This window comes from Equus przewalskii, chromosome 22 (genome assembly GCF_037783145.1).
Source record: "Equus przewalskii isolate Varuska chromosome 22, EquPr2, whole genome shotgun sequence".
NCBI classification, from domain to species: Eukaryota; Metazoa; Chordata; class Mammalia; order Perissodactyla; family Equidae; genus Equus; species Equus przewalskii.
In genome coordinates this window covers 12,918,207-12,941,516 of record NC_091852.1, presented here as the reverse complement: position 1 = coordinate 12,941,516, position 23,310 = coordinate 12,918,207, and the positions used below count along the sequence as shown (strand labels likewise).

The window sequence follows — 23,310 nt, the reverse complement described above, 5'->3', positions numbered from 1 at the left end:
AATGATGTTGAGCATCTTCATGTGGATGTTGGCTGTTTATATATCTTCACTGGTTCTGTTTTTTAATTGGGTTATTCTTTTTGTCATTGAGTTTTTAGAATGCTTTATATATTCAAGATACTAGACTCTCATCAGATACATGATTTGCAAATATTTTTTCCCATTCTTCAGCTTGTCTTTTCATTTTCTTGATAATGTCCTTTGATGCACGTAAGTTTTTAATTTTGATGTTCAGTTTATCTGTTTTTTTTTTTCTTTTGTTGCTTGTACTTTTGGTATCATATCTATCATATCAAAAGCTCATGCTTTTTTTTCCCCCCCAAAAGCTCATGTTTTTGGAATCATGATTAGCCTAATCCAAGATTTTGGAAATCTAGTCCTATATTTTTTTCTAGGAGTATTACAGTTTTCTCTCTTATGTTTAGGTTTATGATCCACAGTGAGTTAAGTTTTGTATATGGTACAAAGAATGAATACAACTTGATTCTTTTGTATGTCTATATCCAGGTGTTCCAGCACCACTTGTTTAAGAGATTATTCTTCCCCATTGAATGGTCTTGGTACCCTTGTTGAAAATCAATTGGCCAGTTCTGGACTCTGAGTTCTTTTCTGTTCTAGACCCTGATTATGTCTATCCTTATGCCACTATCACACTGTTTTGATTACTTTAGCTTTGTAGTTAAGTTTTGAAATTGTGAAGTGTGAGTCTTCCAACTTGTTCTACTTTTTCAAGAATGTTTTGGCTATTCAGGTTCCCTTGCAAATCCATATGAATTTGAGAATTGGCTTTTCTGTTTCTGCACAAAAGCCCCTTTGAGAGGGATTGCCTTGAACTTGTAGATTGCTTTCAGTAGTATTGCCATCATAGCAATATTAATTTTTCCAATTGGTGAACCTGGGATAGCTTTCCATTTATTTTTGTTTGTCTGAGAAAGTCTTTATTTCTCCTTCACTTTTGAAGAAAAATTCACAGGGTACAGAATTGTAGGTTGGTGGGTTTTTTTCTCTTACACTTTAAATTTTTCACTACACTCTAGTCTTGCTTGTATCGTTTCTGAGAAGACAGATGTAATTCTTATCTTTGCTCCTCTGTGGGTAAGGTGTTTTGTTTTTCCCTCTGGCTTCTTTCAGGATTGTTTCTTTATATTTGGTTTTCTGTAGTTTGAAAATATGCCTGTATGTAATTTTTTTGGCACTTATTCTGCTCAGTGTTCTCTGAGCTTCCTGGTTCTGTGTTTTAGTGTCTGACATTAATTTGGGGAAATTCTCAGTCATTAGTATTTCAAATATTTCTTCTGTTCCTTTCCCTCTTTCTTCTTCTGGTATTCCGATTATACATATGGTACACCTTTTGTACTTGTCCCACAGTGCTTGATTATTCTGTCTGTTTTTTAGTCTTTATTCTCTGCTTTCTGTATTTTACAATTCTACTGATAAATTCTCTAACTCAGAGATTAATTTTCTCAGCCTCTTCCAGTCTTCTAGTGAGCCTGTCAAAGGCATTCTTGTTACAGTGTTTTTGATCTTTAGCATTTATTTTTGGTTCTATCTTAAGATGTCCTCTTTCTGCTTACATTGTTCATCTGTTCTTGCATGCTATCTGCTTTATCCATTGGATCCCTTAGGATATTAATTGTGGTTGTTTTAAATTCCTGTTCATATAATTCCAGCATCTTTGCATGTCTGTAGTTCTGGCGCTTGCTCTGTCACTTCAAATTGTGTTTTTACCTTTTGGTATGCCTTACTATTTTTTCTTGATAGCCAGACATGATATACTGGGTAAAATGAGCTGCTGTAAATAGGTCTTTAGTAATTTAGTTGTAAGATGTGGGGGAAGGGGAACAGTTCTATAGAATTACAATTAGTTCTCAGTCTTTTAATGAGCTGTGCTTCTGGACTGTGAACTTAACAAGAGTTTCTCAGTTTTTTCCTCCCTGCTTAGGTGGCACAGGATAGTGGGCTGGTCTGTGTATTTCCCTTCTCCTGGAAGGAATGGTAGACCTGACTGGAGTTGAATATTTCCCTTCCCTAGGTCATTTTGGCTCTGATGATACCCCCTCAGGTTAGGCTCTGGTTAATTAGTTTCTCCAGAGGGCAGGCCTTGTTAAGATCAGAGTACTCTGCATATATATTTTTTTTTTAAATATATTTATTTATTCCTTTTTTGCCCCAAAGCCCCCTGGTACATAGTTGTATATTCTTAATTGTGGGTCCTTCTAGTTGTGGCAATGGGACGCTGCCTCAGCATGGTCTGATGAGCAGTGCCATGTCCGCGCCCAGGATTCGAACCAACGAAACACTGGGTCGCCTGCAGCGGAGTGCGCGAACTTAACCACTCGGCCACGGGGCCAGCCCCTACTCTGCATATTTTTAAATGGTTTCTTTTTCCCCTCTCCTTGCCTGAAGGACGAGATATTTTTCTCCAATATTTACCGTGGGAACCTGGTCAAATTCCTGTAGGTATATCTCAAAATATTGTAGAGGCTCCCCTATGACTGGGTCCCCCTAGAGTTTTTAACTCTCAGAATTGTCCACCCTGAGTCTCCAGCAATTCATCAGTTACAGTTCAGGATTTCCTACCTGGGTACTGGTGTCCGTGGTGGTTTCCTTTTGTGAGTCTCTGCTCTGCCAAGACGACTCCGTGTAGTCACCTTTCTGTCTCTCCAGTCTTGGGGGCAGCAGTTTGCCCTGTGTCCTCCCCTCTCTTATATATCCAACAAGAGTTGTTGATTTTTCAGTTCAGTTTTTTATTTGTTATTAGTACAGAGTGGTGACTTCCAAATTCTTTTCGTGGGGAATCAGACACCCCTAACCCTTAATAGCTTTTTTATATAGAAATCAACATGTGAATAGGGTTTTTTGTGAATTAATCTATGTCAATTCAGATTGAATAGTATATTTTCTTTGACGTGAGTGGAATGGAGTGGGAAACGCAAAGTGGAATTGCTTTTACTAATTTTCATTTTGTTATTTTCAATTTGAAAAATAGTTTCAAATTGTATTGATTAGTGGTTTTTGTCCTACCTTTTTTCATGCAGATTTGAAACCAAAATAGATTCATTTCATGTTACTGGATTGCCAGATAATTCATCAAAACCCCGCCTCCTGTCTTCATTGGATGATGCTACATCACTCTTCCAAATTACATTTGAGATAAATCCATTAGATGAAACAGTTGCTCAAAGGTGTATCATAGAAGCTGAACCTTTAGAAATGATATATGATGCAGTAAGCATTTTTTTAATTCCTAAGTTTTAATATATTTCAATTACCTTTCAGTTTGTGCCTCATGTTAGTGATACTTATTTTAACAGAGAACTGTGAATAGTATAGTGGAATTCTTCAGACCTCCGAAAGACGTACATCTAGCACAACTCACTTCAGCGACTTTGACAAAACTTGAAGAATTTCGAGAGAAGACAGCAACAGGTTAATGCCACTGTTAATCTTGGTGAATTAAGTACTGTATCTTTTACTAAACTTTTAGTTATTTAAAACTGATTTTAGTGAAATATACTTTAAATTTATATTTCTGGACTAGAGACAGTTTAGTTAAAACTAATTTGGTACTTTTATATTTAAATTGAGATATAACAATAATCATTTCTTCAATAAGAAAGGTCAGACGTATTAACCATGTTCAATTTATTTGCAAAATTTTGTTAGGATCTGTGGAATTCTGTTGATGACAGAAACTGGTCTGTCATTTTCCTTTCTTGTAATGAGTTCTAGATTTTAATCTGTTGGCCTCAGAAAATACAAAATCCATCCTTTTCTGTTCTTTCGGAGAGTTTGTGTAATATTTCGTGTTATTTCTTCCTTTGGTGTTTTGCATAATTTAGCAGTAAAACAATTTAGGCTTGAAGATTTCATTGTGGAAGATTTTAAATTAACAGATTCCCTTTTTAAAATATATAGATGACTATAGAGATGATCTGTATGATGTAAGTGCTGTGTAATTTGTTGAGACTTGTACGGTGATTTAAAAAAATGTTCTGCATGTGTTTGAAAAGCATATATTTTTCATATCTGTACAAATCCTTTAGGTCACATTTGTTTCTCATGTACTTCAAATCTTCTCTATCCTTACTGGATTTTTTTCTATGTTTTGTTACCACATTCTAACAATTATTTAAAGAAATACATGAAAAATAGCTTACTGTGAATGTAGATTTGTCTGTTTCTTGTGGATCTGACATTTTTTCTTTATATATTTTGATGCTATCCTTAAGTACATGTAGAAATAAAATTTTCTTCTCCTATGAACCAAATCTTTTATCTGTATGAATTTGACTGCTTTTATTTTTAGTAATGCTTTAATTTTTTCCCTTTACAGTTTATTTTTAACTTTTGTTCTCTAGGTTTCTTTTGGTTAGAATTTGCCTGCTATATGTTTTTTTCAATCTTTTACTTACTTTTTTCCCTGTATCTTTATTTTTAGATGTGTTGTGTCAACAACATAAATACAGTGGGATGTTTTTCAATCTTTATTTACAGTCTTTTTTTTTTTTTTTTTGCTTGAGGAAGATCAGGCCTGAGCTAACATCTGTGCCAGTTTTCCTCTATTTTGTATGTGTGAGACTGCCACAGCATGGCTGATGAGTGGAGCAGGTGTGCATCTGGGATCTGAACCCCTGAACCCCAGGCTGCCAGAATGCAGTGCACAGAACTTTAACCAGTTGGCTGTGGGGCTGGCCCTGTTTCACTCTTTTTTACTCTAGTAGTTATAACACACGTTTTTCTCAAAATATAAATTTATCGTAAAATTTTACCTCCTCTTAGTCGTTCCAAGGACTTTAGAACACTTGAACTCCATTTACTATCCTCCTGATTTACATACTGTTGTTATTTTTTTTGTTTTACTTGTAAGTCTTTGTGTTTTTTTAAAAATTTTATACAATGTTATTTTTGGATAGTCAATGTTAGTTTAGAATTACCTACATATTAACTACTTTCTTTGCTCTTCATTCTTATCTGCACCTCACACCTTTTATCTGGGATTATTTCCTTTCTGTTAGAAGTTTATTTATAAATTTTTTCTTTAGTGAGAATCTGCTGTTGGCAAACTATTTGTTTTTTGTTTTGTTTTGGTCTGGAAACAGTTTCTTTTTTTTTTTTTTTTTTTGGAAACAGTTTCTTTTTGTCCTCAGTTTTGAAAGACATTGTTATTGGATATAGAATTCAAGGTTGGCAGTTATTTTCTCCTCAACACATTGAAGTGACCATTCTACTATCTTTTGGCTTCCATTATTGATGTTGAGAATTCAAGTGTCAGTGTTTGCTGCTGCTTTGTAGATTATCTGCACTTTTTCTTTTACGTTTAAGGTCTTCTTTTGGTCTTTTATATTTCTATAGTTTCAATATGATGTATTCAGCTATGGATCCAATCTGAAGATTGGTAGTTTTAATGAGTTCTAGAAGATCCATATGGAAAATTTCTAACCATTAACCCTTTAGATATTTTTTTCTCTCTAATCTCTTCTTCTGGAACTCCAGCTACATGTATTTTAGTATTTCTTACCCTTTCTTCCATTCTTCTTAACTTCTGTATCCTATTTTCTTTCCATCTATTTTCTTCTGTGTTACATGCTGGGTAATTTCTTCTAATTTATCTTCTGATTTACTGAATCCCTCTTCAACTGTGTCTAATATGCTATTAAATCTTTCCATTGAGTTTAATTTTGATGGTTATATATATATATATATTATTTATTTATTTTAATTTGTGGAAGATTAACCCTTAGCTAACATCTGCTGCCAATCCTCTACTTTATATGTGGGATGCCTGCCACAGCATGGCTTGACAAGTGGTGCGTAGGTCCACACCTGGGATCCAAACTGGCAAACCCTGGGCCACTGAAGTGGAACGTGTGAACTTAACTGCTGCACCACCAGACTGGCCCCCATATTTTTTATTTTAGAAATTGTTTTGCTATATTTAAAATCTGCTTTGTCATTCATTATAGTTTTTTGCTTCCCATGGATGTCTTCAATATTGTCTTTTATTTCTTCAACCATCAAAGTATAGTTATTTTATGTTCTGTCTTACCAGATAATTCTCTCTTCAAATAGTTCCATTATGTGAAGACTTTTTTGTTTTTCTCTCTTTTGTTTCTGCTGGTTCTTATTCATGATAACCTTTATCTTTTTGTGCTTGGTGGTTTTCTATTGTGAGCTGCTCATTTTTCTTAGAAAATTATTTGAGAGAATTCTCTGGAGTCTAGGATAAATGGATTTTCATTCAGGGAAGAATTTTTTCTTCTTCTGCCAGGTATGTTGGGCATGTTGGTGGGACCGCTTTAAACTTATTGCTTGAAACACTCTGGAATGCCAGGAAATGCTGGGCTACATATCTGATTGAGGATCATGTTGTGATTACAATCAGGGATACTACCTTCCTTTTCCCAGTGTTTTTCACAGCCTGTCTTTACATTCCCCTGTGGGTGGGTTTTAGGGAGCGAAGGTTTAGCTTCTGAATTCCTCTTAACCTTGAATGTGTATCTTCCGAGATCTCAGATTTGTGAGAACTCCTGCTAGACTCTTCATCTTTATCTTCTGTTCCCTATACTCTGTGAGGCTATGAAAAGGAGTTCCCAAATTCACCAGGTAGAAAGTGGTCTCAGGATAAAATTTTTCTGGGCTCCATTTAAATCTGTTAGCTTACTCCTCCAATTTGGGTTTTGGCTTGATAAATACTTACTCTTACACCTCCTCGCAGTGTTTTTTAGTGGGTTTTTTGTTGCTGTTTGTTTGTTTTGTTTTATATCCAACATTTTTTGTTGCTTTTAGTGGAAGACTAGGTCTGGCTACCTACTCATCCATATTACCAAGATGTGGAAATATAGTTAAATGTTTTAGTTTAAGTTCAGGACTTTATCTTTGTTAAAATTCATCTTGCTAGATTGATCCATTTTTCATCTTTTTTGTGTATCTGAGTCTTGTCTTTGAACCCTAGGATAAGTGGATATTATTTTCTGGGAAATACCATTCACTATCCACTGACACTTGACTGCTCAAGGGTACTTAGACCTTCTTGGTGTCGTGGACACCTTTGACGGTTTGGTGAAGCCCAAGGATCCCTTCTGAAAATAATGGTTTTAAGAATGTAAAATAAACTATATAGAATTACAAAGAAAATAAATTGTAGTAAAACATAGTTTCAAAATACTTTTTTAGAAACCCAAATTTGTGATAGTAGTAATATATCTGCTTTTCTTTATTTATGGGTTAAAATAACAAGAATTAACAGCAGATCAAAAAACTACCTTAAATTGGCAAGTGTAAATGATATTTCAGTGTATCTGCAACAATTATGTTAAGGAATAAAAATGAAATGATATGCAGTTTCTATAGGTAACAAAGTCACTGGTGTAGTGGTTTATTGTCTACATTTTTAATAGAAGGAAATGCTAAATGTCAGCAGTAGTTAATGAAAATAGAGATGTGGTTTTTTTTCCCCATTCAGGTTCATGAAAACTCTGAATTCCATTCATGAACCCCTGGTTAATGGTGCCTGATCTAGTTCATATTTCTAAATTTTTCCTCAAGAATATAAAGACATACTTTAAGTACATTGCTGAAATATTGGTATCCTATGTCTGTAATAGTTCCTCAATTTATGACTTATCTATTTAGTAGAAATGAAAAAAAAATCCAGAAAAGAAGAAATCTAGTAACTATAGAATGCCTCATTTTTGTGAAATTTATTGGCTTTTAATGATTAGTGCTTCCCTTTCTACTTGTGGATTAATTTATGTGGTTAAAATTTTCTCAAAATCCACATTCACTTGACCAGTTAATAAAAGATATTAACTTATCTTTTTTCCTTTCTAAAGAAATCTGGGTGTTTGTCCATTTCAGTCTTTTAAGATCTCTGTAGTTCTCAGTGATTTCTTGGAAATTATTAATATTGATTGAGTAATATCACCAGCTTAGATATCTGGGATGTGATCTGAGTGAACCATTAAATAGAAGTCTCACCAATTAGCTTTAAGTTCTCTAACTATGTTCTCCTTCTCCCAGGTTGAATGTAGTCTTTGACAGAGAAGATGGATAGAAAAAATAGGAATGGAGCTATTCTGCTTTTCCTTCTCTCTCATCATTATACCGTATATCCCAAAGATTTGTTTTGCTTCCATGTTAGGTTTTCTCTGCTCTGACTGTAACTAACGCCTCACTTTAAAGCAGCTAACTTTTTTCCCCAGTATATACCAAGCATTTAATCTTACTGACGTTCTTATAGATTCGTAAAACTTTCATATTTGTCTTTGGTAATACATCTTTCCTATTGTGAATGTCTCCTTAAAGTCTGAGATTATTGCAGAGACCAGTACTTTTGGCTTTTTAATTCTTGGCTGAAATTCTCATTGTGAAGTGATTTCTAGTTTTATTGTCAGAGTTTTGTTTTCCATTATATTCAGTTTATCCTCGTTGGTAAAAATGGGATATACTGATTACCATTCTCCTTTGTTTCCTGTCTCTCTTAAGAGAAAATATTTTAGCCAGGTAAATCAAGAAATCCCCTCATGTTTTGATCAGACCTTCAAAAAATATCTAACTAGTTTTAGTATCCTATTTTTAGGCTACACTACCTCTCAGTTTTATAATATGCATCTTGAATACATTATTTTCCCTTTTTCACACAGGTGTGCATTATATTGTTCAAAATCTCTCTCTCTCCTCTGGTTTTTACTCATTTTCCCTGTTATTTTCTACATCTGAGTATGTTTTATGTTAGATTGCAGATGATGCCTTTACTCTAGAAGTTGTAGGGTTTGCATTTCCGCCTCCACTGTTTGTTATAATCTCAAATTCCATTTATAGTTCAAATTCTGTGTATTGGTATATTATATACTCAGTAGAATTCATAAGCATAAGATCAGGCCTCTTCTCTGATAGAATCCTCCTGATTTATAGAGACCATTACTCATTATAGTTAAGTATAAATATGTTGTATTAGAAACTCACTGTAGTCATTTAGCGATTTTTTTCTTCTAAGATTTGTTTTCCTAAGATTTTATTTTTTTACTTAAAAAAAATTACCAAGATAGTAAATATTCACTATATAAAGTCAAAATGTTTTAGAAATAGTTTAGAAAGTGGAAGTTCTCAGTATTTACCTTTTAGGGGTAACAAATTTTACAATTTGAAGTCTATTCTTCTAACTGTGTTTTCTGTACACAAATAGTATCATTTATTATTATTTAGAATAAAAATGCTGATATTATGAAAAAATGGGGTGCTACTGTGTTTTTGAATTTAATTTAAAAAATTCAATAATAATTTTGGATTTTTCCAGAAAGTTAAAATCTACCCATTTGGGAAGAGATTCATATCTGTTATATAGCTCTGTTTTGGTTCTTTTATTCCTTCATTCATTCCCTCCTTCCTTTCTTTCATTTTTCTACATTAACCCCTGTTAATTATCCTCTTGCTCTATAACCTGATTTCTTTCTTGTATTATTTTCTTCATCCTTTCTAGGAAGTCAAGGTTTTCAGATCTTTTCCTTTTTGTCAAGTAGAGGGATCAGCTTCTAGAACATACTCATGTGGTTATCTTTTGTCAAATGTGGTCATTTTGACAGATGTAGTCATTTATTAAAACTCTTCTTTTGAAGTGTAGGGTTCTCTGATAGGATTATAGTCATTCATTTTTCTTCACTGATCTCATTTATTCACTCATCCAAATATTTGTCAAGAGCCTAATCTGTGTTGGATACTGTGCTAGGTGTTGGGGAATACAACGGTCATCAAAACAGATATTCTTGCCTATTGATGGATTTTATAATCTTATGGATAGGACAGACATAAAATTGTTATCTACTTAAAAATTGTGATAAATGCTTTTTGGGTCCAGTCAAGAGAGAGAAACCACACGGTAATTTAAACTGGTAAAGTTGAACATAATGAATGATTAACTGTAATGAGGGATTGGCTCACTATTCCAAAGAGTAATTTTAAAGAATATAGGAAGAATAGCTATAAGAAGTAGCTACTACCATAAGGCTGACATAGCATTCCTGGAAAGAGGTCCTTCTCCCTCCCCAAGGACTGAGATCCAGACGTTGCTGGAGAAGATATAAGTATGGCTCACTACATGGCAAAGAAATTACTGTGGTGCTATGCTGGCAAAACTGGCTGGAAATTTGCTCTGAAACTTTTTGGAAACTGGTTTTGAAGAAAGCCACACTACTGAAGAATATTGCTTGGTGAGCACACTGGAACCAGGAAGCAAAACCCTGTCCTTATGCAGTGTCTCTCCAGGGTTCTCTATCTCCTTCAGTGCTGGTTGGCAATGGAAAAGTGTTTAATAAGGGCTCACGTCCACTTTTATAGAGCAGGCAAATGGGTGAATATGGGGCTGATAGAGGAAACGGATTGCTAACAGGCCCAGATACTGTGAAGGAAATGAGAATAATGGATGCCCCAATTTAGTTTTGGTGGTGGTGTCAGAAAAGATCTTTTTAAAAAATTAACATTAAGACCAGATGTGTAGGATCCACTCAGCTGAAGAGTATAAGGAGGAGTCTTTGAAGCAGTGGTCAACTGTGAAGGCCCTAACCTGGGACAGAATTTGGAAGCTGCGAAAAGCTGGATTAGTTCTAATGTAGTTAGTGAGGGGGATAGTGGGATGATGTTAAAAAGGCATAATCTCTATTATGCAAAACCTTGAAAGTCATATTAAGCGGTTTGGATTTTGTTTTAAGTGCAATGAGAAATAGGGGAGAGACACAATAGACTTATATTCAAAATAAAATGAAATACTCACTTCCCTCTCTCTCTTCCATTAAAAAACAAACTAGAGGGGCCAGCCCCATGGCCGAGTGGTTAAGTTTGCATGCTCCACTTCAGGGGCCCAGGGTTTCGCCAGTTTGGATCTTGGGTGCGGACATGACACTGCTCATCAGGCCATGCTGAGGTGGTGTCCCACATAGCACAACCAGAAGGACCTGCAGCTAGAATACACAACTGTGTACTGGGGGGCTTTGGGGAGGAGAGGAAGAAGGAAAAAAGAAGATTGGGAACAGATGTTAGCTCAGGTGCCAATCTGTAAAAAAAAAACAAACACTAGACAGATCACTCTTTGCTGACATCAAGAAAGGCTGCGTTGAAAGTAAGGCTCAAAGTAAGACTTCCAGGGAGTACAGGACTTAGATTTACAAATCTAAGCAGGAATACCTGAGACAGATCATTCTGATTGAGGAATTCTTATAGTGGAGATGGAATTGAGGGTAGAGAAATGCTTAACAATTAGATGGGGATTTGAATGCCAGATTGTCCCTTTTGGCTGCTGCTTGTGGCTCTCATACCTGACTCACCCACCAAACCAACTTTAGTAAAACCATGTCGTCTGTGTTTGAATCCATATCATTTGGGGAAAAAATTAACAATTGTGTTTTGAGTCAGTTCTGCTATTAAATTGCAAGCTTATTGGGTGATCTTCAGAATTCTGTGATGATCTGTTAATCTGTGTTTACCTCTCAACACCCTCCATCCCCATTTTAAGAGATTTCACTTGAATCTGCTTCTTATCGACTGTTGAAACGTCAAGGTGTTTTCTTCCTTTCTCTCTATTAGAGTCTTGCTTGGGCCTGCCTGGGCAAGGCCTTTGGAGTCTCTTAGGATGACACAATTTTGATATCAATTTTTCATATTGGGAAGAGATGTCCCAGACTTAGGCTATTTATTCTCAATTATTCTATAAATATGTATATTTAAAACAAGATATTTTGATTATTTTTAATTTAATTATTTTTTCACTAGCCTGTATATCAGGCCATTCATCTCTTGGCACTTGACTTTCTTGCTCCACATCTGCTTTCAAGCTTTACTTTTCTCAATCATTGTAAAGACATTTTATCTGAGTATGTTTTTATAATTTTAATTTATTATAAGTACATTTAAAGTTGCTGACTTGTTCTTCAGTTCATACATATTTTCTTTAATCATAAATCCTTAACTTTAAAGGTTGTGTTAAAATACACCAGTCTTGGGCTGGCCCCATGGCCGAGTGGTTAAGTTCACGCGCTCTGCTGCAGGCGGCCCAGTGTTTCGTTAGTTCGAATCTTGAGCGCGGACATGGCACTGCTCATCAAGCCACGCTGAGGCAGCATCCCACATGCCGCAACTAGAAGGACCCACAATGAAGAATATACAACTATGTACTGGGGGGCTTTGGGGAGAAAAAGGAAAAAAATAAAATCTTTAAAAAAAAAAAATACCAGTCTTCCTACATTTAAGCTGTTTGACTTTAATCCTTCATAATAGTGTATTTCATATTAATGAAATAAAAAAACATGGAATGATTTCTTTTGGGGATTTAGCTTTTGCAGAAGAAGGGACTAGATGGTGATGAAATATAAGTCAGGGTAGTTCCAAACAGAAATATCATGAACTGTTCAAATGTCATTTGACTTTCTGGATCAATTCTTTTATAAAATCTTGGGGCTTTTTTTTTTTTTTTTAAGATTTTATTTTTTTTTCCTTTTTCTCCCCAAAGCCCCCCGCCGTTACATAGTTGTATATTCTTCGTTGTGGGTCCTTCTAGTTGTGGCATGTGGGATGCTGCCTCAGCGTGGTTTGATGAGCAGTGCCATGTCCGCGCCCAGGATTCGGACCAACGAAACACTGGGCCGCCTGCAGCAGAGCGCGCGAACTTAACCACTCAGCCACGGGGCCAGCCCCATTCTTGGGGATTTTTTTGCAAAGGCTTTTTGGGTTAATCACTGCCCTTCCTGTTCAACTTTCTTGTGGCCTTTTCCTAACCTATACCTAATCTGGACAAAATGTTGAGTTAAAATGCATATACTCTTGACTGCAGTATGAGAGTGTATACATTAAATAAACTACATAAATTTCTTCAGTCCAGCCATTCAGAATTTTACATACTGGATTCTTACAGTCATTTTTTAGTTTCTCGTTATAATTCATGTTAAAAAAAATCTAGTCCTCTCGATAGTTCTTGTGTAGATTTTTTGTTGTATTTTGTGAAGAGAGGTTCCTTTCTTTGATATCAGATCCCCTCACCTTTATAAATCAACATTGTTTGTTCACTCAAACTGATTCAGTGGCTGCTCACAGAATTATCTCTTTAAGGTGGAGTTCCCATCTCATGGGGTCATAATAATCTGATAAATGATAGTAATTTGTTTAGATTTAAAAGCAGATGCTGGACTTAGGAACATAAAAGAGATTAATTTGATATACAAGTTACATGCAAGTGAATGAATTTATTAGAATAAGAAACCTCAAGTGAATGAAATACCTAAGGAATGGAGAACTCTAGTTTGTTACCTTTTTCTGGCTTACATATGGTTTTATTGAAGATGATTTAATAATCCAGGAGTTTTCATTGTCTCAGAGTAATATAAAGATCAAATATCATTGTTTAGTATGGTAGATGTATTAAGTTCATGAATTGGGAATTGTATAGATTCTAATGTAGCAGTTATGAATAAATGTTTCATACATCTTAATTTTTTTAGAGATTTATATCTCTCTCCAGTTTCACCCAAATTGAGTTTACCAGTTAAAAACATTTATTTGAAGAATCATTGCTATTTTGTACTCAGTTATATTTAATTAGGAGTGTACACATTGACTAAAATATTTTAACTTTATATTGAGAGTATTTGCTTAAGGTCATTTTAAAGTTAATTCTAATTTCACATTATTGTAAGACTGTGCTACCAATTCGTATGTTTGATGATTCTCTATTTCTTGAGGAATTCGTGAAAACTATTCATTGTGAAGATTTAAATTTTTTGCAGGTCTGATGTATATTATTGAAACACAGAAAGTTCTTGATCTCAAAATTAATTTGAAGGCTTCATATGTTATTATCCCACAAGATGGAATTTTTAGCCCTACATCAAATCTACTTCTTTTGGATCTTGGTCATCTAAAGGTATATACTAATAATATGTGTTTTATAATAGGGCATTTAGGGTGTTTCTTTGTTTAAAATGTATTTTATTTTTTAGTTTGGTTTGGGATATTGATTTTTAGATTTATGGTAGATGCTAGGATTTAAGAAATCTTCCTTTCTGGTGAATGAAGTGAAGCTTCATTTAATTAGGTAGTTTTCCTATATTTCTAAAAGCAAAATGACAAGTTGAACTCTGCAGGTCAGGAGTGAATCTAAGAATTAAATTTATAGAACTTGAGAGTAATGGTTGAGGAGTTTTTTTTCTTTTCAATTTAAATTTATTATCTGATTAATTAAAATATATAGAATAAGAGGGAGTTCTGGAAGTAATTAAATATATCTTCATCCCTCTGAAATTTTTTGTGTATATAACTTTAGATATTGACATTTTAATATTTGTATTAAATAATCCTAAATTGAGAGATGGTCTTCTTGCATTTACTTAAGTCATTTCCCTTTCTTTCCAATTATGTAAATTTTTCTTCAGTTTTGAGTAGAGAATAATCTTTTTCTGTGTTTCTAGATCTGCACTATTCAATATGGTACGCACTGGCCACATGTAGTTGTTTAAATTGATTTAAATTAAATTAAATTAAAAATTTATTTCCTTAGTCACATTAGCCACATTCAAGTGTTTACTAGTCAGAAGTGGCTAGTGACTACTCTGTTAGCACAGACAGAGAACAATTCCATCATTGTAGAAAGTCCTATTGGACCGTATTGCTCTAGATCATTAAATGTAGAAGAATAGCTCTAACAATTTAAAGACCCAAGAGGAACTGGCCCAGTGGTGTGGTGGTGAAGTTCAGTGCACTCCACTTTGGCCACAGGGTTCGCAGGTTTGGATCCTGGGCACAGACCCACACCACTGTCAGCCAGGCCGTGGCACCAACTCACGTACAAAATAGAGGAAGATTGGCACAGATGTCAGCTCAGGGCTGATCTTCCTCAAGCAAGAAAAGAGGAAGATTGGCAACAGATGTTAGCTCAGGGTGAATCTTCCTCACAAAAAAAAAAAATAAAAACCCAAGAGAGATGGGTAATATTAGAATGCTCTTTATGGCTATCTAACAAAAATGTGCCTTTCCTTGATATTGACATTCTCCTTTATTATACTTTTTATTCTTCAGTTGTAATCATGTAGACATCTGCTGGATTTATGTTTATGATAAAATTTACACAGCTAATTATTCATATTTGAATTTGGTTATGGAATTGATTCAGGATATAGTGGAAGGAGCATGTGGTCAGGAGTAAGGGTATCTATCTGGTTATGTGACCTTAGGCAATTTGCTTAACCTTTTGCCTAAAATTCGTTGCCTTTCAGAGATAATCAGTTTTGACTCTCTATTTCACATGAGCTATGTAAAATAGAGGAAAAAATGTTAAAATATATATATATACACACACACGTGTATATATGAATGAATAAAATCTTTATATATGGCAATGGAGTGATCTCCAAGATGTTTAAGTGAAAAAAAGTAGTGTGCATAGTACTCCAAGAAAGAGGAGGTACAAATATAACTTGCCGGGGATCACATAAATGGCAGAGTTGGGACTAAAATTCAGTTATCCTACTATTTAATCCTGGACTATTCTTATTAAAAACTACCTAAATATCTGTCGTTGTGCCATAGAAAACTTTTGTAAGCTATATTTGTTTCTTAATTTTATTTTTAATAGAAAGGCTTCTTACCAGGTTGTAAAAATTTTTAGATGTAGTATTCTCAGGGACTGCCTTGGTTCCCCTCTTTTAATATAAATAATTGGGAAATATAACTTAATATGTAAAAATTTACTGCATACCTGGCCTTCTTATTGTATATATTATGGATAAAGACATTTCTAATAGCCTTATAATATATGTTAGCTTGTGAGTTTGTCCTCTTCTATTAAATTTTTATATTATAGTCCGGAAGATAACTTTATATTTTCATTTTGAAGTGTTTTGCGTAGTCTAAACTATAAAAATTAACTTCAAGGTGACAAGTAAAACTCGATCAGAATTACTGGATATGAAACAAGGTGGGGCCAAACTTGAAGAGATAATGCATAGAGCTTATGATTCCTTTGATGTTCAACTGACAAGCATACAGCTGCTTTACAGCAGAGCTGGTAAGTATACAATGCATTATTTATTGATTCATCTTGCTGAAGTGATTAATTAGGATTTTAGATAGTTTCTCTGAAGACCTTCATCCTAAATATATTAGAACTTTTATATTTTTAAATTAGAAGTGATTGTAGATATTGCCAAGGAGCAATATCTCACCTAGGAGCAACTTTACCCCTCAAGAGACATTGTCACCGTCTGGAGACATTTTTGATTGTCACAGCTGTGGTGGGGGCACTACAACCATCTAGTGGGTGGATGTCAGGGATGCTGCTGAACATCATACAATGTAGAGCAAAGCTGCCCCACAATAAATACTTGTTTTGCCCAATGTCAGTAGTGCTGAGATTGAGAAATCCTGATCTAGACTGTTTTCCAACCTTGGGTTAGAAACCTTGGGATGTGTATTTAAAATGATATTTGTAGTACATGGTGGGATAACCAGAAAAGGCTGCTCAAGGCCAGGCAGCCAGCCTAGGGCTTCTGACAGCCCAGGCCATAAGCAGCCACACAAAGACCTGTCTTTCCGAGGGTCACTATCTTCGCTCTACCTTTACCCCATCCACTTTGGTGTACTGATCAAGAGTCTCTGATCCAGATCTAGTTTTTTAGATGAAGTCAGCACAGCCAGAAATTCACTTGTCACGAGTCTCCAAAGTAGATAGTGAGAGAGCCCAGACTAGTTGAGCCCTCTTTCCACTGTCATATTGCTTCTGAATTGTTCAGATAATTCAAAAGAGTTGGGTTGGTGGTTGTTTTGAGGTCTAAATATGTATGTATAGAGTCAGATTTTAATTATCTGAGCTAACTAATAAATGGAGAAGCAATGAGAATCCAAAGTAACGCTTCTTAAAAATGTTAGTTTATATAGGACTGAGACATTTTTATTTTATTTCTTTAACTATATTTGCTTTAGGATAGTGACCTTGGTTTCTATCATATTTCATTTGGCGTTGAAAGAGCCCAGAAGTTTAGTGGGTGGCAGATGTAAATTGTTTATAGAAAACCCATAAAGTTTTTTTCAGGGAGTAAATTACTGTATTTTGGTATGTTTAATACATTTTGGTTACTGGTTTTCGAAGTCCATGAAACCATACTTAATATTTAAGATATTGAGATGCTTTGTGAAAAAATTTTTAAAGTATTTCATTGTTGTCTGAAAATTATTGGAATTCCTTGGAATTGTTTTTGATAAGCACTAACTATTCTTAAATAATTAAATATTTTTTAAGTCGGATTTATTTGATATTGGGGTTACTTTATGTAATTGTTTTTCATAAGCTGTCTTGATAAATACTGAAACATATGCTTTTATGATATCTTATTTTTTATCTGTAAATTAAGAAGTGAAGGAAATATTTCATTTATCTCAGCAGTGTTGGAATTTTAAAAATGGTAATAAAATCCATTTTACTACCTATCTCCAAGAATCTAATCTTTCGTTGGCTTGGGTTTCCATGCCCGAGGATTTTATCTGACTCATAGAAATATTAGGTTCAAATGAGGTAGTGCATGTAAACATGCATTGTATTATACAGATCCCATTCAGCTTGTTATAAATTTTAAAAATTATTTCATCTAATTAGAAACCTGTCTTTCAGAAAATGTCGGCAATACAGAAAACAAAAACATCATCTTTTATCTTACTGCTCACACATGAACATTGTTATTTCAGTGCATATCTTTTTGGTATTTTTTTCAATGTACATGCCAATGGGTATATGAGATGTGCTTGTGTGGTGTTTATGAGTAGGAGTATTTGTGAATGCACTTTTTAGATGATTTACATAGTTTTATATCCTGATTTTCTTTTCATTGATCAGTAATATTTTGGGCACTTGAATTCATGATTTTTATTGACTAATGTTCTAAGGCTATGCTATGAGTTAGTTAGCCATTCCCTTATTGAACATTTAAGCTTGTTAGAGTGCAGTGAATGTTGCCAGAAGGTCAGGTGTTAGCAGACAGGGATGTAAATTTCAGCTTCCATCACTTGCTAGCCTTTTGACCATAAGCAAGTTAGAAATTCCTCTGAGTTTCAGTTTCCTATAATGAGATGATTATATATCATTGTGAGAAGTAAATGAAAATTTAAACATTGCCTAGAACAGTGCCAGTTGTAAGTCTTGAATACGTGGTAGCTTTTATTTCTTGATACAGAAAGACTATGCTTTTCCCTACCTTTTTCATCATTGCCTTAGAGCCATGTTGTTTTTTGATAAGGTGTCTGGTTGGTGTAGTGACTGTCAGTGGATACACAGTAGATTTGATTAAAACTGTTGTTTTTTAATAAGAAGTTTTCCTGTTAAAAAATAGGGAGTGTTTTGAAGCAGCAGGAGGAAAGTGATGAAAGGGAAAAGAATTTACCTGCAGATTGTGTGTATCTGGGAATGTGCCATTAAAGTTATCTCCATGTGGGAAGATCTCCCTGTATCATGTGTGTATGATTACGAAGTATTAGTAGTAATTTTAGGTTTAGTTTGTTTTTCAAATTATGCATGTGTTAAACATGTACTATTTTCTATAATTAGGTGATAATTGGAAAGAAGCACGAAAACTCAATGTATCTGCACAGCATATTTTGATACCTATGCACTTCAATGTGGAACTCTCTAAGGCCATGGTTTTCATGGATATAAGAATGCCCAAGTATGTATTGTCTGTTTCATGTGATTGTAGATTTTCTCAGTAATTCCGTAGCTAAGGAAATACCATATTTCATTGGGGTTTTTTTTGGTACTAAAATATGCATAACGTGAAATATACCATTTTTAAATGTATAATGCAGTGGCATTAAGTACATTCACATTGTTGTGTGACCATCCACTGCTTGGTCATCTTCCCAAACTGAAAGTCTCTGCCCATTAAACATAATGCCCATTCCCCAGTTCCCCCAGCCTATGACAGTCACCATTCAATGTTATGTCTCTATAAATTTGACTACTCTAGGTACCTTGGATAAGTGAAATCATTCAGTATTAGTTCTTTTGTGTCTGGGTTATTTCATGTGGCAGAATGTCTTCAAGGTTGATCAATGTTGTAGCATATGTCAGAATTTCATTTTTTTTAAGGCGGAGAAATATTTCATGGTATGTATGTATCACATTTTGTTTATCCATTCATTTGTTGTTGGCCGTTTGAGTTGCTGTAATGATGTTTGGCTATTGAATAATGCTGCTATGAACATTGGTGTACCAACTATCTGTTCAAGACTCTGCTTTAAGTTTTTTTGGGTGTGTACCCAGAAGTGAAATTGCTGGATCATATGGTAATTCTATTTTTAATTTTTTGAGGCACCACCCTACTGTTTTCTATAGCAGCTGCACCATTTTATATTCCCACCAGCAATGCACAAGGGTTCTAATTTCTCTACCTCTTCACCAACACTTATTTTCTTCTTCTTTTTTTAAAATAATAACCATCCTAATAGGTGTGAAGTAGTATCTAAGGATACTTTTGAATTGCATTTCCTTAATGATTAGTGCTATTGAGTGATGTTTCATTATTGCCTTAGAACCAATATATTTTCATTTACTTATTGGCAATTTATATGTTTCTTTAGAGAAATGTCTATTCAAGTCCTTTGCCTATCTTTTAATTGGGTTGTTTATTTTTTTGTTGTTGAGTTATAGGAGGGTTTTTGGTTTTTTAGTATATTCTGAATATTAACTCCTTATCAGATATATGATTTGCAATTACTTTCTCTCATTTTGTGTATTGCCTTATATATCACTCTTTTAATAATATCCTTTGATACACAAAAGTTGTAAATTTTGACTAAGTCTAATTTGTCTTTATTGCCTGTGTTTTGGGTATTGTATCCAAAAAATTATTACCAAATCCACTGTCATGAAGCTTTCCTGTATATTTCTTCCAAGAATTTTATACTTTTAGCTGTGATGTTTAGGTCTTTGATTTATTTGGAGTTAATTTTTGGATATAGTGTAACGTAAGGATTCAGCTTCATTCTTTTGCCTGTGGATATCTAGTTTTCGCAGCATCATTTGTTGAAAAGACTGTCCTTTCCCCATTGAATGGTCTTGGTACCCTTGTCAAAAATCATTTGACCATATATGTGAAGATTTATTTCTAGGCTTTCTGTTTTATTCCCTAGGTCTCTGTGTCTTTCTATATGTCAGTACCACACTGTTTTGATTATTGTAGCTTAGTAGTAAGTTTTTAAATCAGGAAGTGTGAGTCATCTAACTTTGTTCTTTTTCTAAATTGTTTTTGGTTGTTTGGGACCCTTTGAGATTCTATATGAATTTTAGAATGGGTTTTTCTATTTTTATAAAAGATGTTATTGAGATTTTGATTTGGATTTCATTGAATCTGTAAGTGCTTTGAGTAGTGACATCTTAATGTTAAGTTTTCCAGTCTATGAACATGAGATGTCTTTCAATTTGTGTCTTCTTTAATTTCTTTCAGCAGCATTTTGTAGTTTTCAGGGTACATCTTTTACTTTCTTCGTTTATTCTTCTTGATGCTATCATAAGTGGAATTATTTTATTAATTTCCTTTTCAGATTGTTCATTGTTAGTGTGTAGAAACTCAGTTGATTTTTTCAAGTTGATTTTGTATCCTGCAACTCTGCTCAATTTGTTTATTACTTCTAACATTTCTTTTTTGGCGTGGACTTGTTAGGGTTCTCTACATATAAGATCACTTCGTCTTTGAACAGCAGTAATTGTTCTTCTTCCTTTCTGATTTGGATGCTTTTTATTTGTTTTTCTTGCCCAATTACTGTGGTTAGACTTTCTAATACTCTGTTAAATAGAAGTGATTTAAGCAGGCATCCTCTATCCTGAGCATAGAGGAAAGCTTTCAGTCTTTCACCATGGAGTATGTTAGCTGTAGGTTTTTTCATATATGACCTTTATTATGTTGAGATAGTTTCCTTCCATTCCTAGTTTGTTGAGTGTTTTTATCATGGAAATGTGTTGAATATTTCAAATGCTTTTTCTTCATCAATTGAGAAGATCATGTGGTTTTCTTCCCTTTGTTCTATTAGTGATCTGTTTTCATATGTTGAACCACCCTTTCATTCCAGGAATAAATCCTACTAGGTTGTGGTGTATAATCCTTTTAAGGTGCTGTTGAATTTTGTTTGCTAGTATTTGTTAAGGATTTTTGCAACAATATTCATAAGGGATATTGGTCTGTAGTATTCTTTTCTTGTCGTGTCTTTGTCTGGCTATGGTATCAGAGTAATGCTGGCATTAAAATGAATTAGGAAGCGTTCCTTTCCTTTTGATTTTTTGAAAGAGTTTGAGAAGAATTTGTGTTAATTCTTCTTTAAGTGTTTGGTAGAATTCGCTAGTAAAACCATCTGATCATGGGCTTTTTATTGTTGGGAGATTTTTGTTTACTGATTCAATTTCCGTACTAGTTATAGGTCTGTGGGTTTTCTGTTTCTTCACAATCTAGTATTATGTTTCTGTGTCTAGGAGTTTGTCCACTTCATCTAGGTTATCCAGTTTTCAGCTGTAAATTTTCCTCAACATGGCTTTTGCTGCATCCTATGAATTTTAGTATGTTGTGTTTTTATTTCAACTTGTCTCAAGATATTTTCTCATTTCCCTTATGATTTCTTTTTTGACTCATTGTTTAACAGTGAGTGTGTTTAACAGTGAGGGCTATTTATTTCTAGTTTCATTCCGTTGTGATTGGAAAAGATACTTTCTGTGATTTCAGTGTTTTAAAAAAGTTTTGACTCTTGTTTTGTGGCCTAACATAATCTGCCCTGGAGAATGCTCTGTGTGCACTGAAGAAAAATGTGTGTTCTGCTATTGTTGTGGGAGAGTTCTGTATATGTCTTTTTGGCTCAGTTTGTAGATAAAGTTGTTCTAGTCCTTTATTTCCTTATTGATCTTCTCTCTGGTTGTTCTATCAATTATTGAAAGTGGGATATTAAAGTCTCTTATTATTGTAGATCTGTTTCTTCCCTCAGTTCTGTCAGTTTGATTCATATATTTTTGAGCTCTGATGATTGGTGCAGATATGTTTGTAATTGTTATATCTTCTTGGTGAAGTGGCCTTTTATCATCATATAATGTCCTTCTTTGTCTCTTCTAACTGGTTTTGACTTAACAGTTTATTTTGACTAATATTATTATAGCTATTCTTGCTTTCTTTTGGTTATTATTTGCATGGAATATCTTTTTCTGTTTTTTCACTTTAAAACTATTTGTGTCCTTAGATCTAAAGTGAGTTTCTTGCAGACAGCATGTAGTTGGATCCCGGTTTTTTCATCCATTCTGTCAATTTATATCTTTGGAAAGTTTAAACCTTTTACATTTAGAGTAAATATTGATAGGGAAGGACTTTTGTCATTTTGTTATTTACTCTCTGTATATATTATAGCTTTTTCTCCCTTTATTTCCTCCCTTACTACCTTCGTTTGTGTTTAGTTGATTTTCTGACCTGCTTTGATTCCCTTCTCTTTTCCATATGTGCATATTCTGTAGATATTTTCTTACTGGTTATCATGGAGATTACATATATCAGCATAAAGTTTTAACCGTCTATTTAAAATTGATACCAACTTAACTAATTGCATACAAAAACTATTTCCTTACTGCTCCACCTCATCCATTTTATGTGATTGATGTCACAAATTACATCTTTATTATGTATTATGTACTGATTAATATATATTTATAATTATTTTTATGCATTTTTCTTTTAAATCCTATAGAAAATAAAAAAGTGGAGTTACAAATGAAAAGTATAGTAATACTTGATTTATATTTATCGTGTATTTACCTTTACCAGGATCTTTATATTTTCCTGTTAGCTGAAGCTTTGAGTCCAGGGTCCTTAGTAGAGAAGTCTGTTGAACTAGACTGGACTGTTTAGCTGATTTAGTTCTAAATAGTTTTAGACTGTAGCTGGCCCTTTTTCCTCTTCTTTCCACCATTACTTTTTCTCTCCCTTGCAAACATTCAAACCTCAGCCACAGATCTATTTTAAAGTCTAACTAAAGACACATCTAACACCTAGCGTACAATCCCAGGAGAATTGTTACTAGAGAGGCAACAAGAGAATGTTCATATAGTAGTGCTGAAGGCTTTGTCCCTAAAGTATAGGAAGAAGGATAGAAGGAAGTAGTGATGGCCTGGCCTTCTCCTTTATGCTGTGGAGTAGACCTGGTACCCGGTCGTTACTTCTGTTGCTATGTGAAAGGGAGAGACCTAAGAGAAACCTGCACTCTTCTTGTTGCCTTTTAAATTATAGTGACTGTATCCGTTAGCAAACATTGTGCAGT

At 34.2% G+C, this 23,310-nt stretch overlaps 1 protein-coding gene across 9 annotated transcripts in view; it reads left to right on the top strand.

Annotated features, from left to right (window-relative positions):
- Positions 1-23,310, top strand: part of VPS13A (vacuolar protein sorting 13 homolog A) — a 233,757-nt gene that overhangs the window by 52,610 nt on the left and 157,837 nt on the right. For all 9 annotated transcript variants that reach the window (XR_011531544.1, XR_011531547.1, XR_011531546.1 and 6 more), the window contains 5 exons: positions 3,039-3,228; positions 3,315-3,429; positions 13,770-13,906; positions 15,913-16,045; positions 18,575-18,692. Coding sequence is in view for 5 of the 9 variants with exons in the window: in XM_070590109.1 (XP_070446210.1) it covers positions 3,039-3,228; positions 3,315-3,429; positions 13,770-13,906; positions 15,913-16,045; positions 18,575-18,692 (693 nt within the window). In the remaining 4 variants the exon portion in view is untranslated. The remainder of the gene's footprint in view (positions 1-3,038; positions 3,229-3,314; positions 3,430-13,769; positions 13,907-15,912; positions 16,046-18,574; positions 18,693-23,310) is intronic.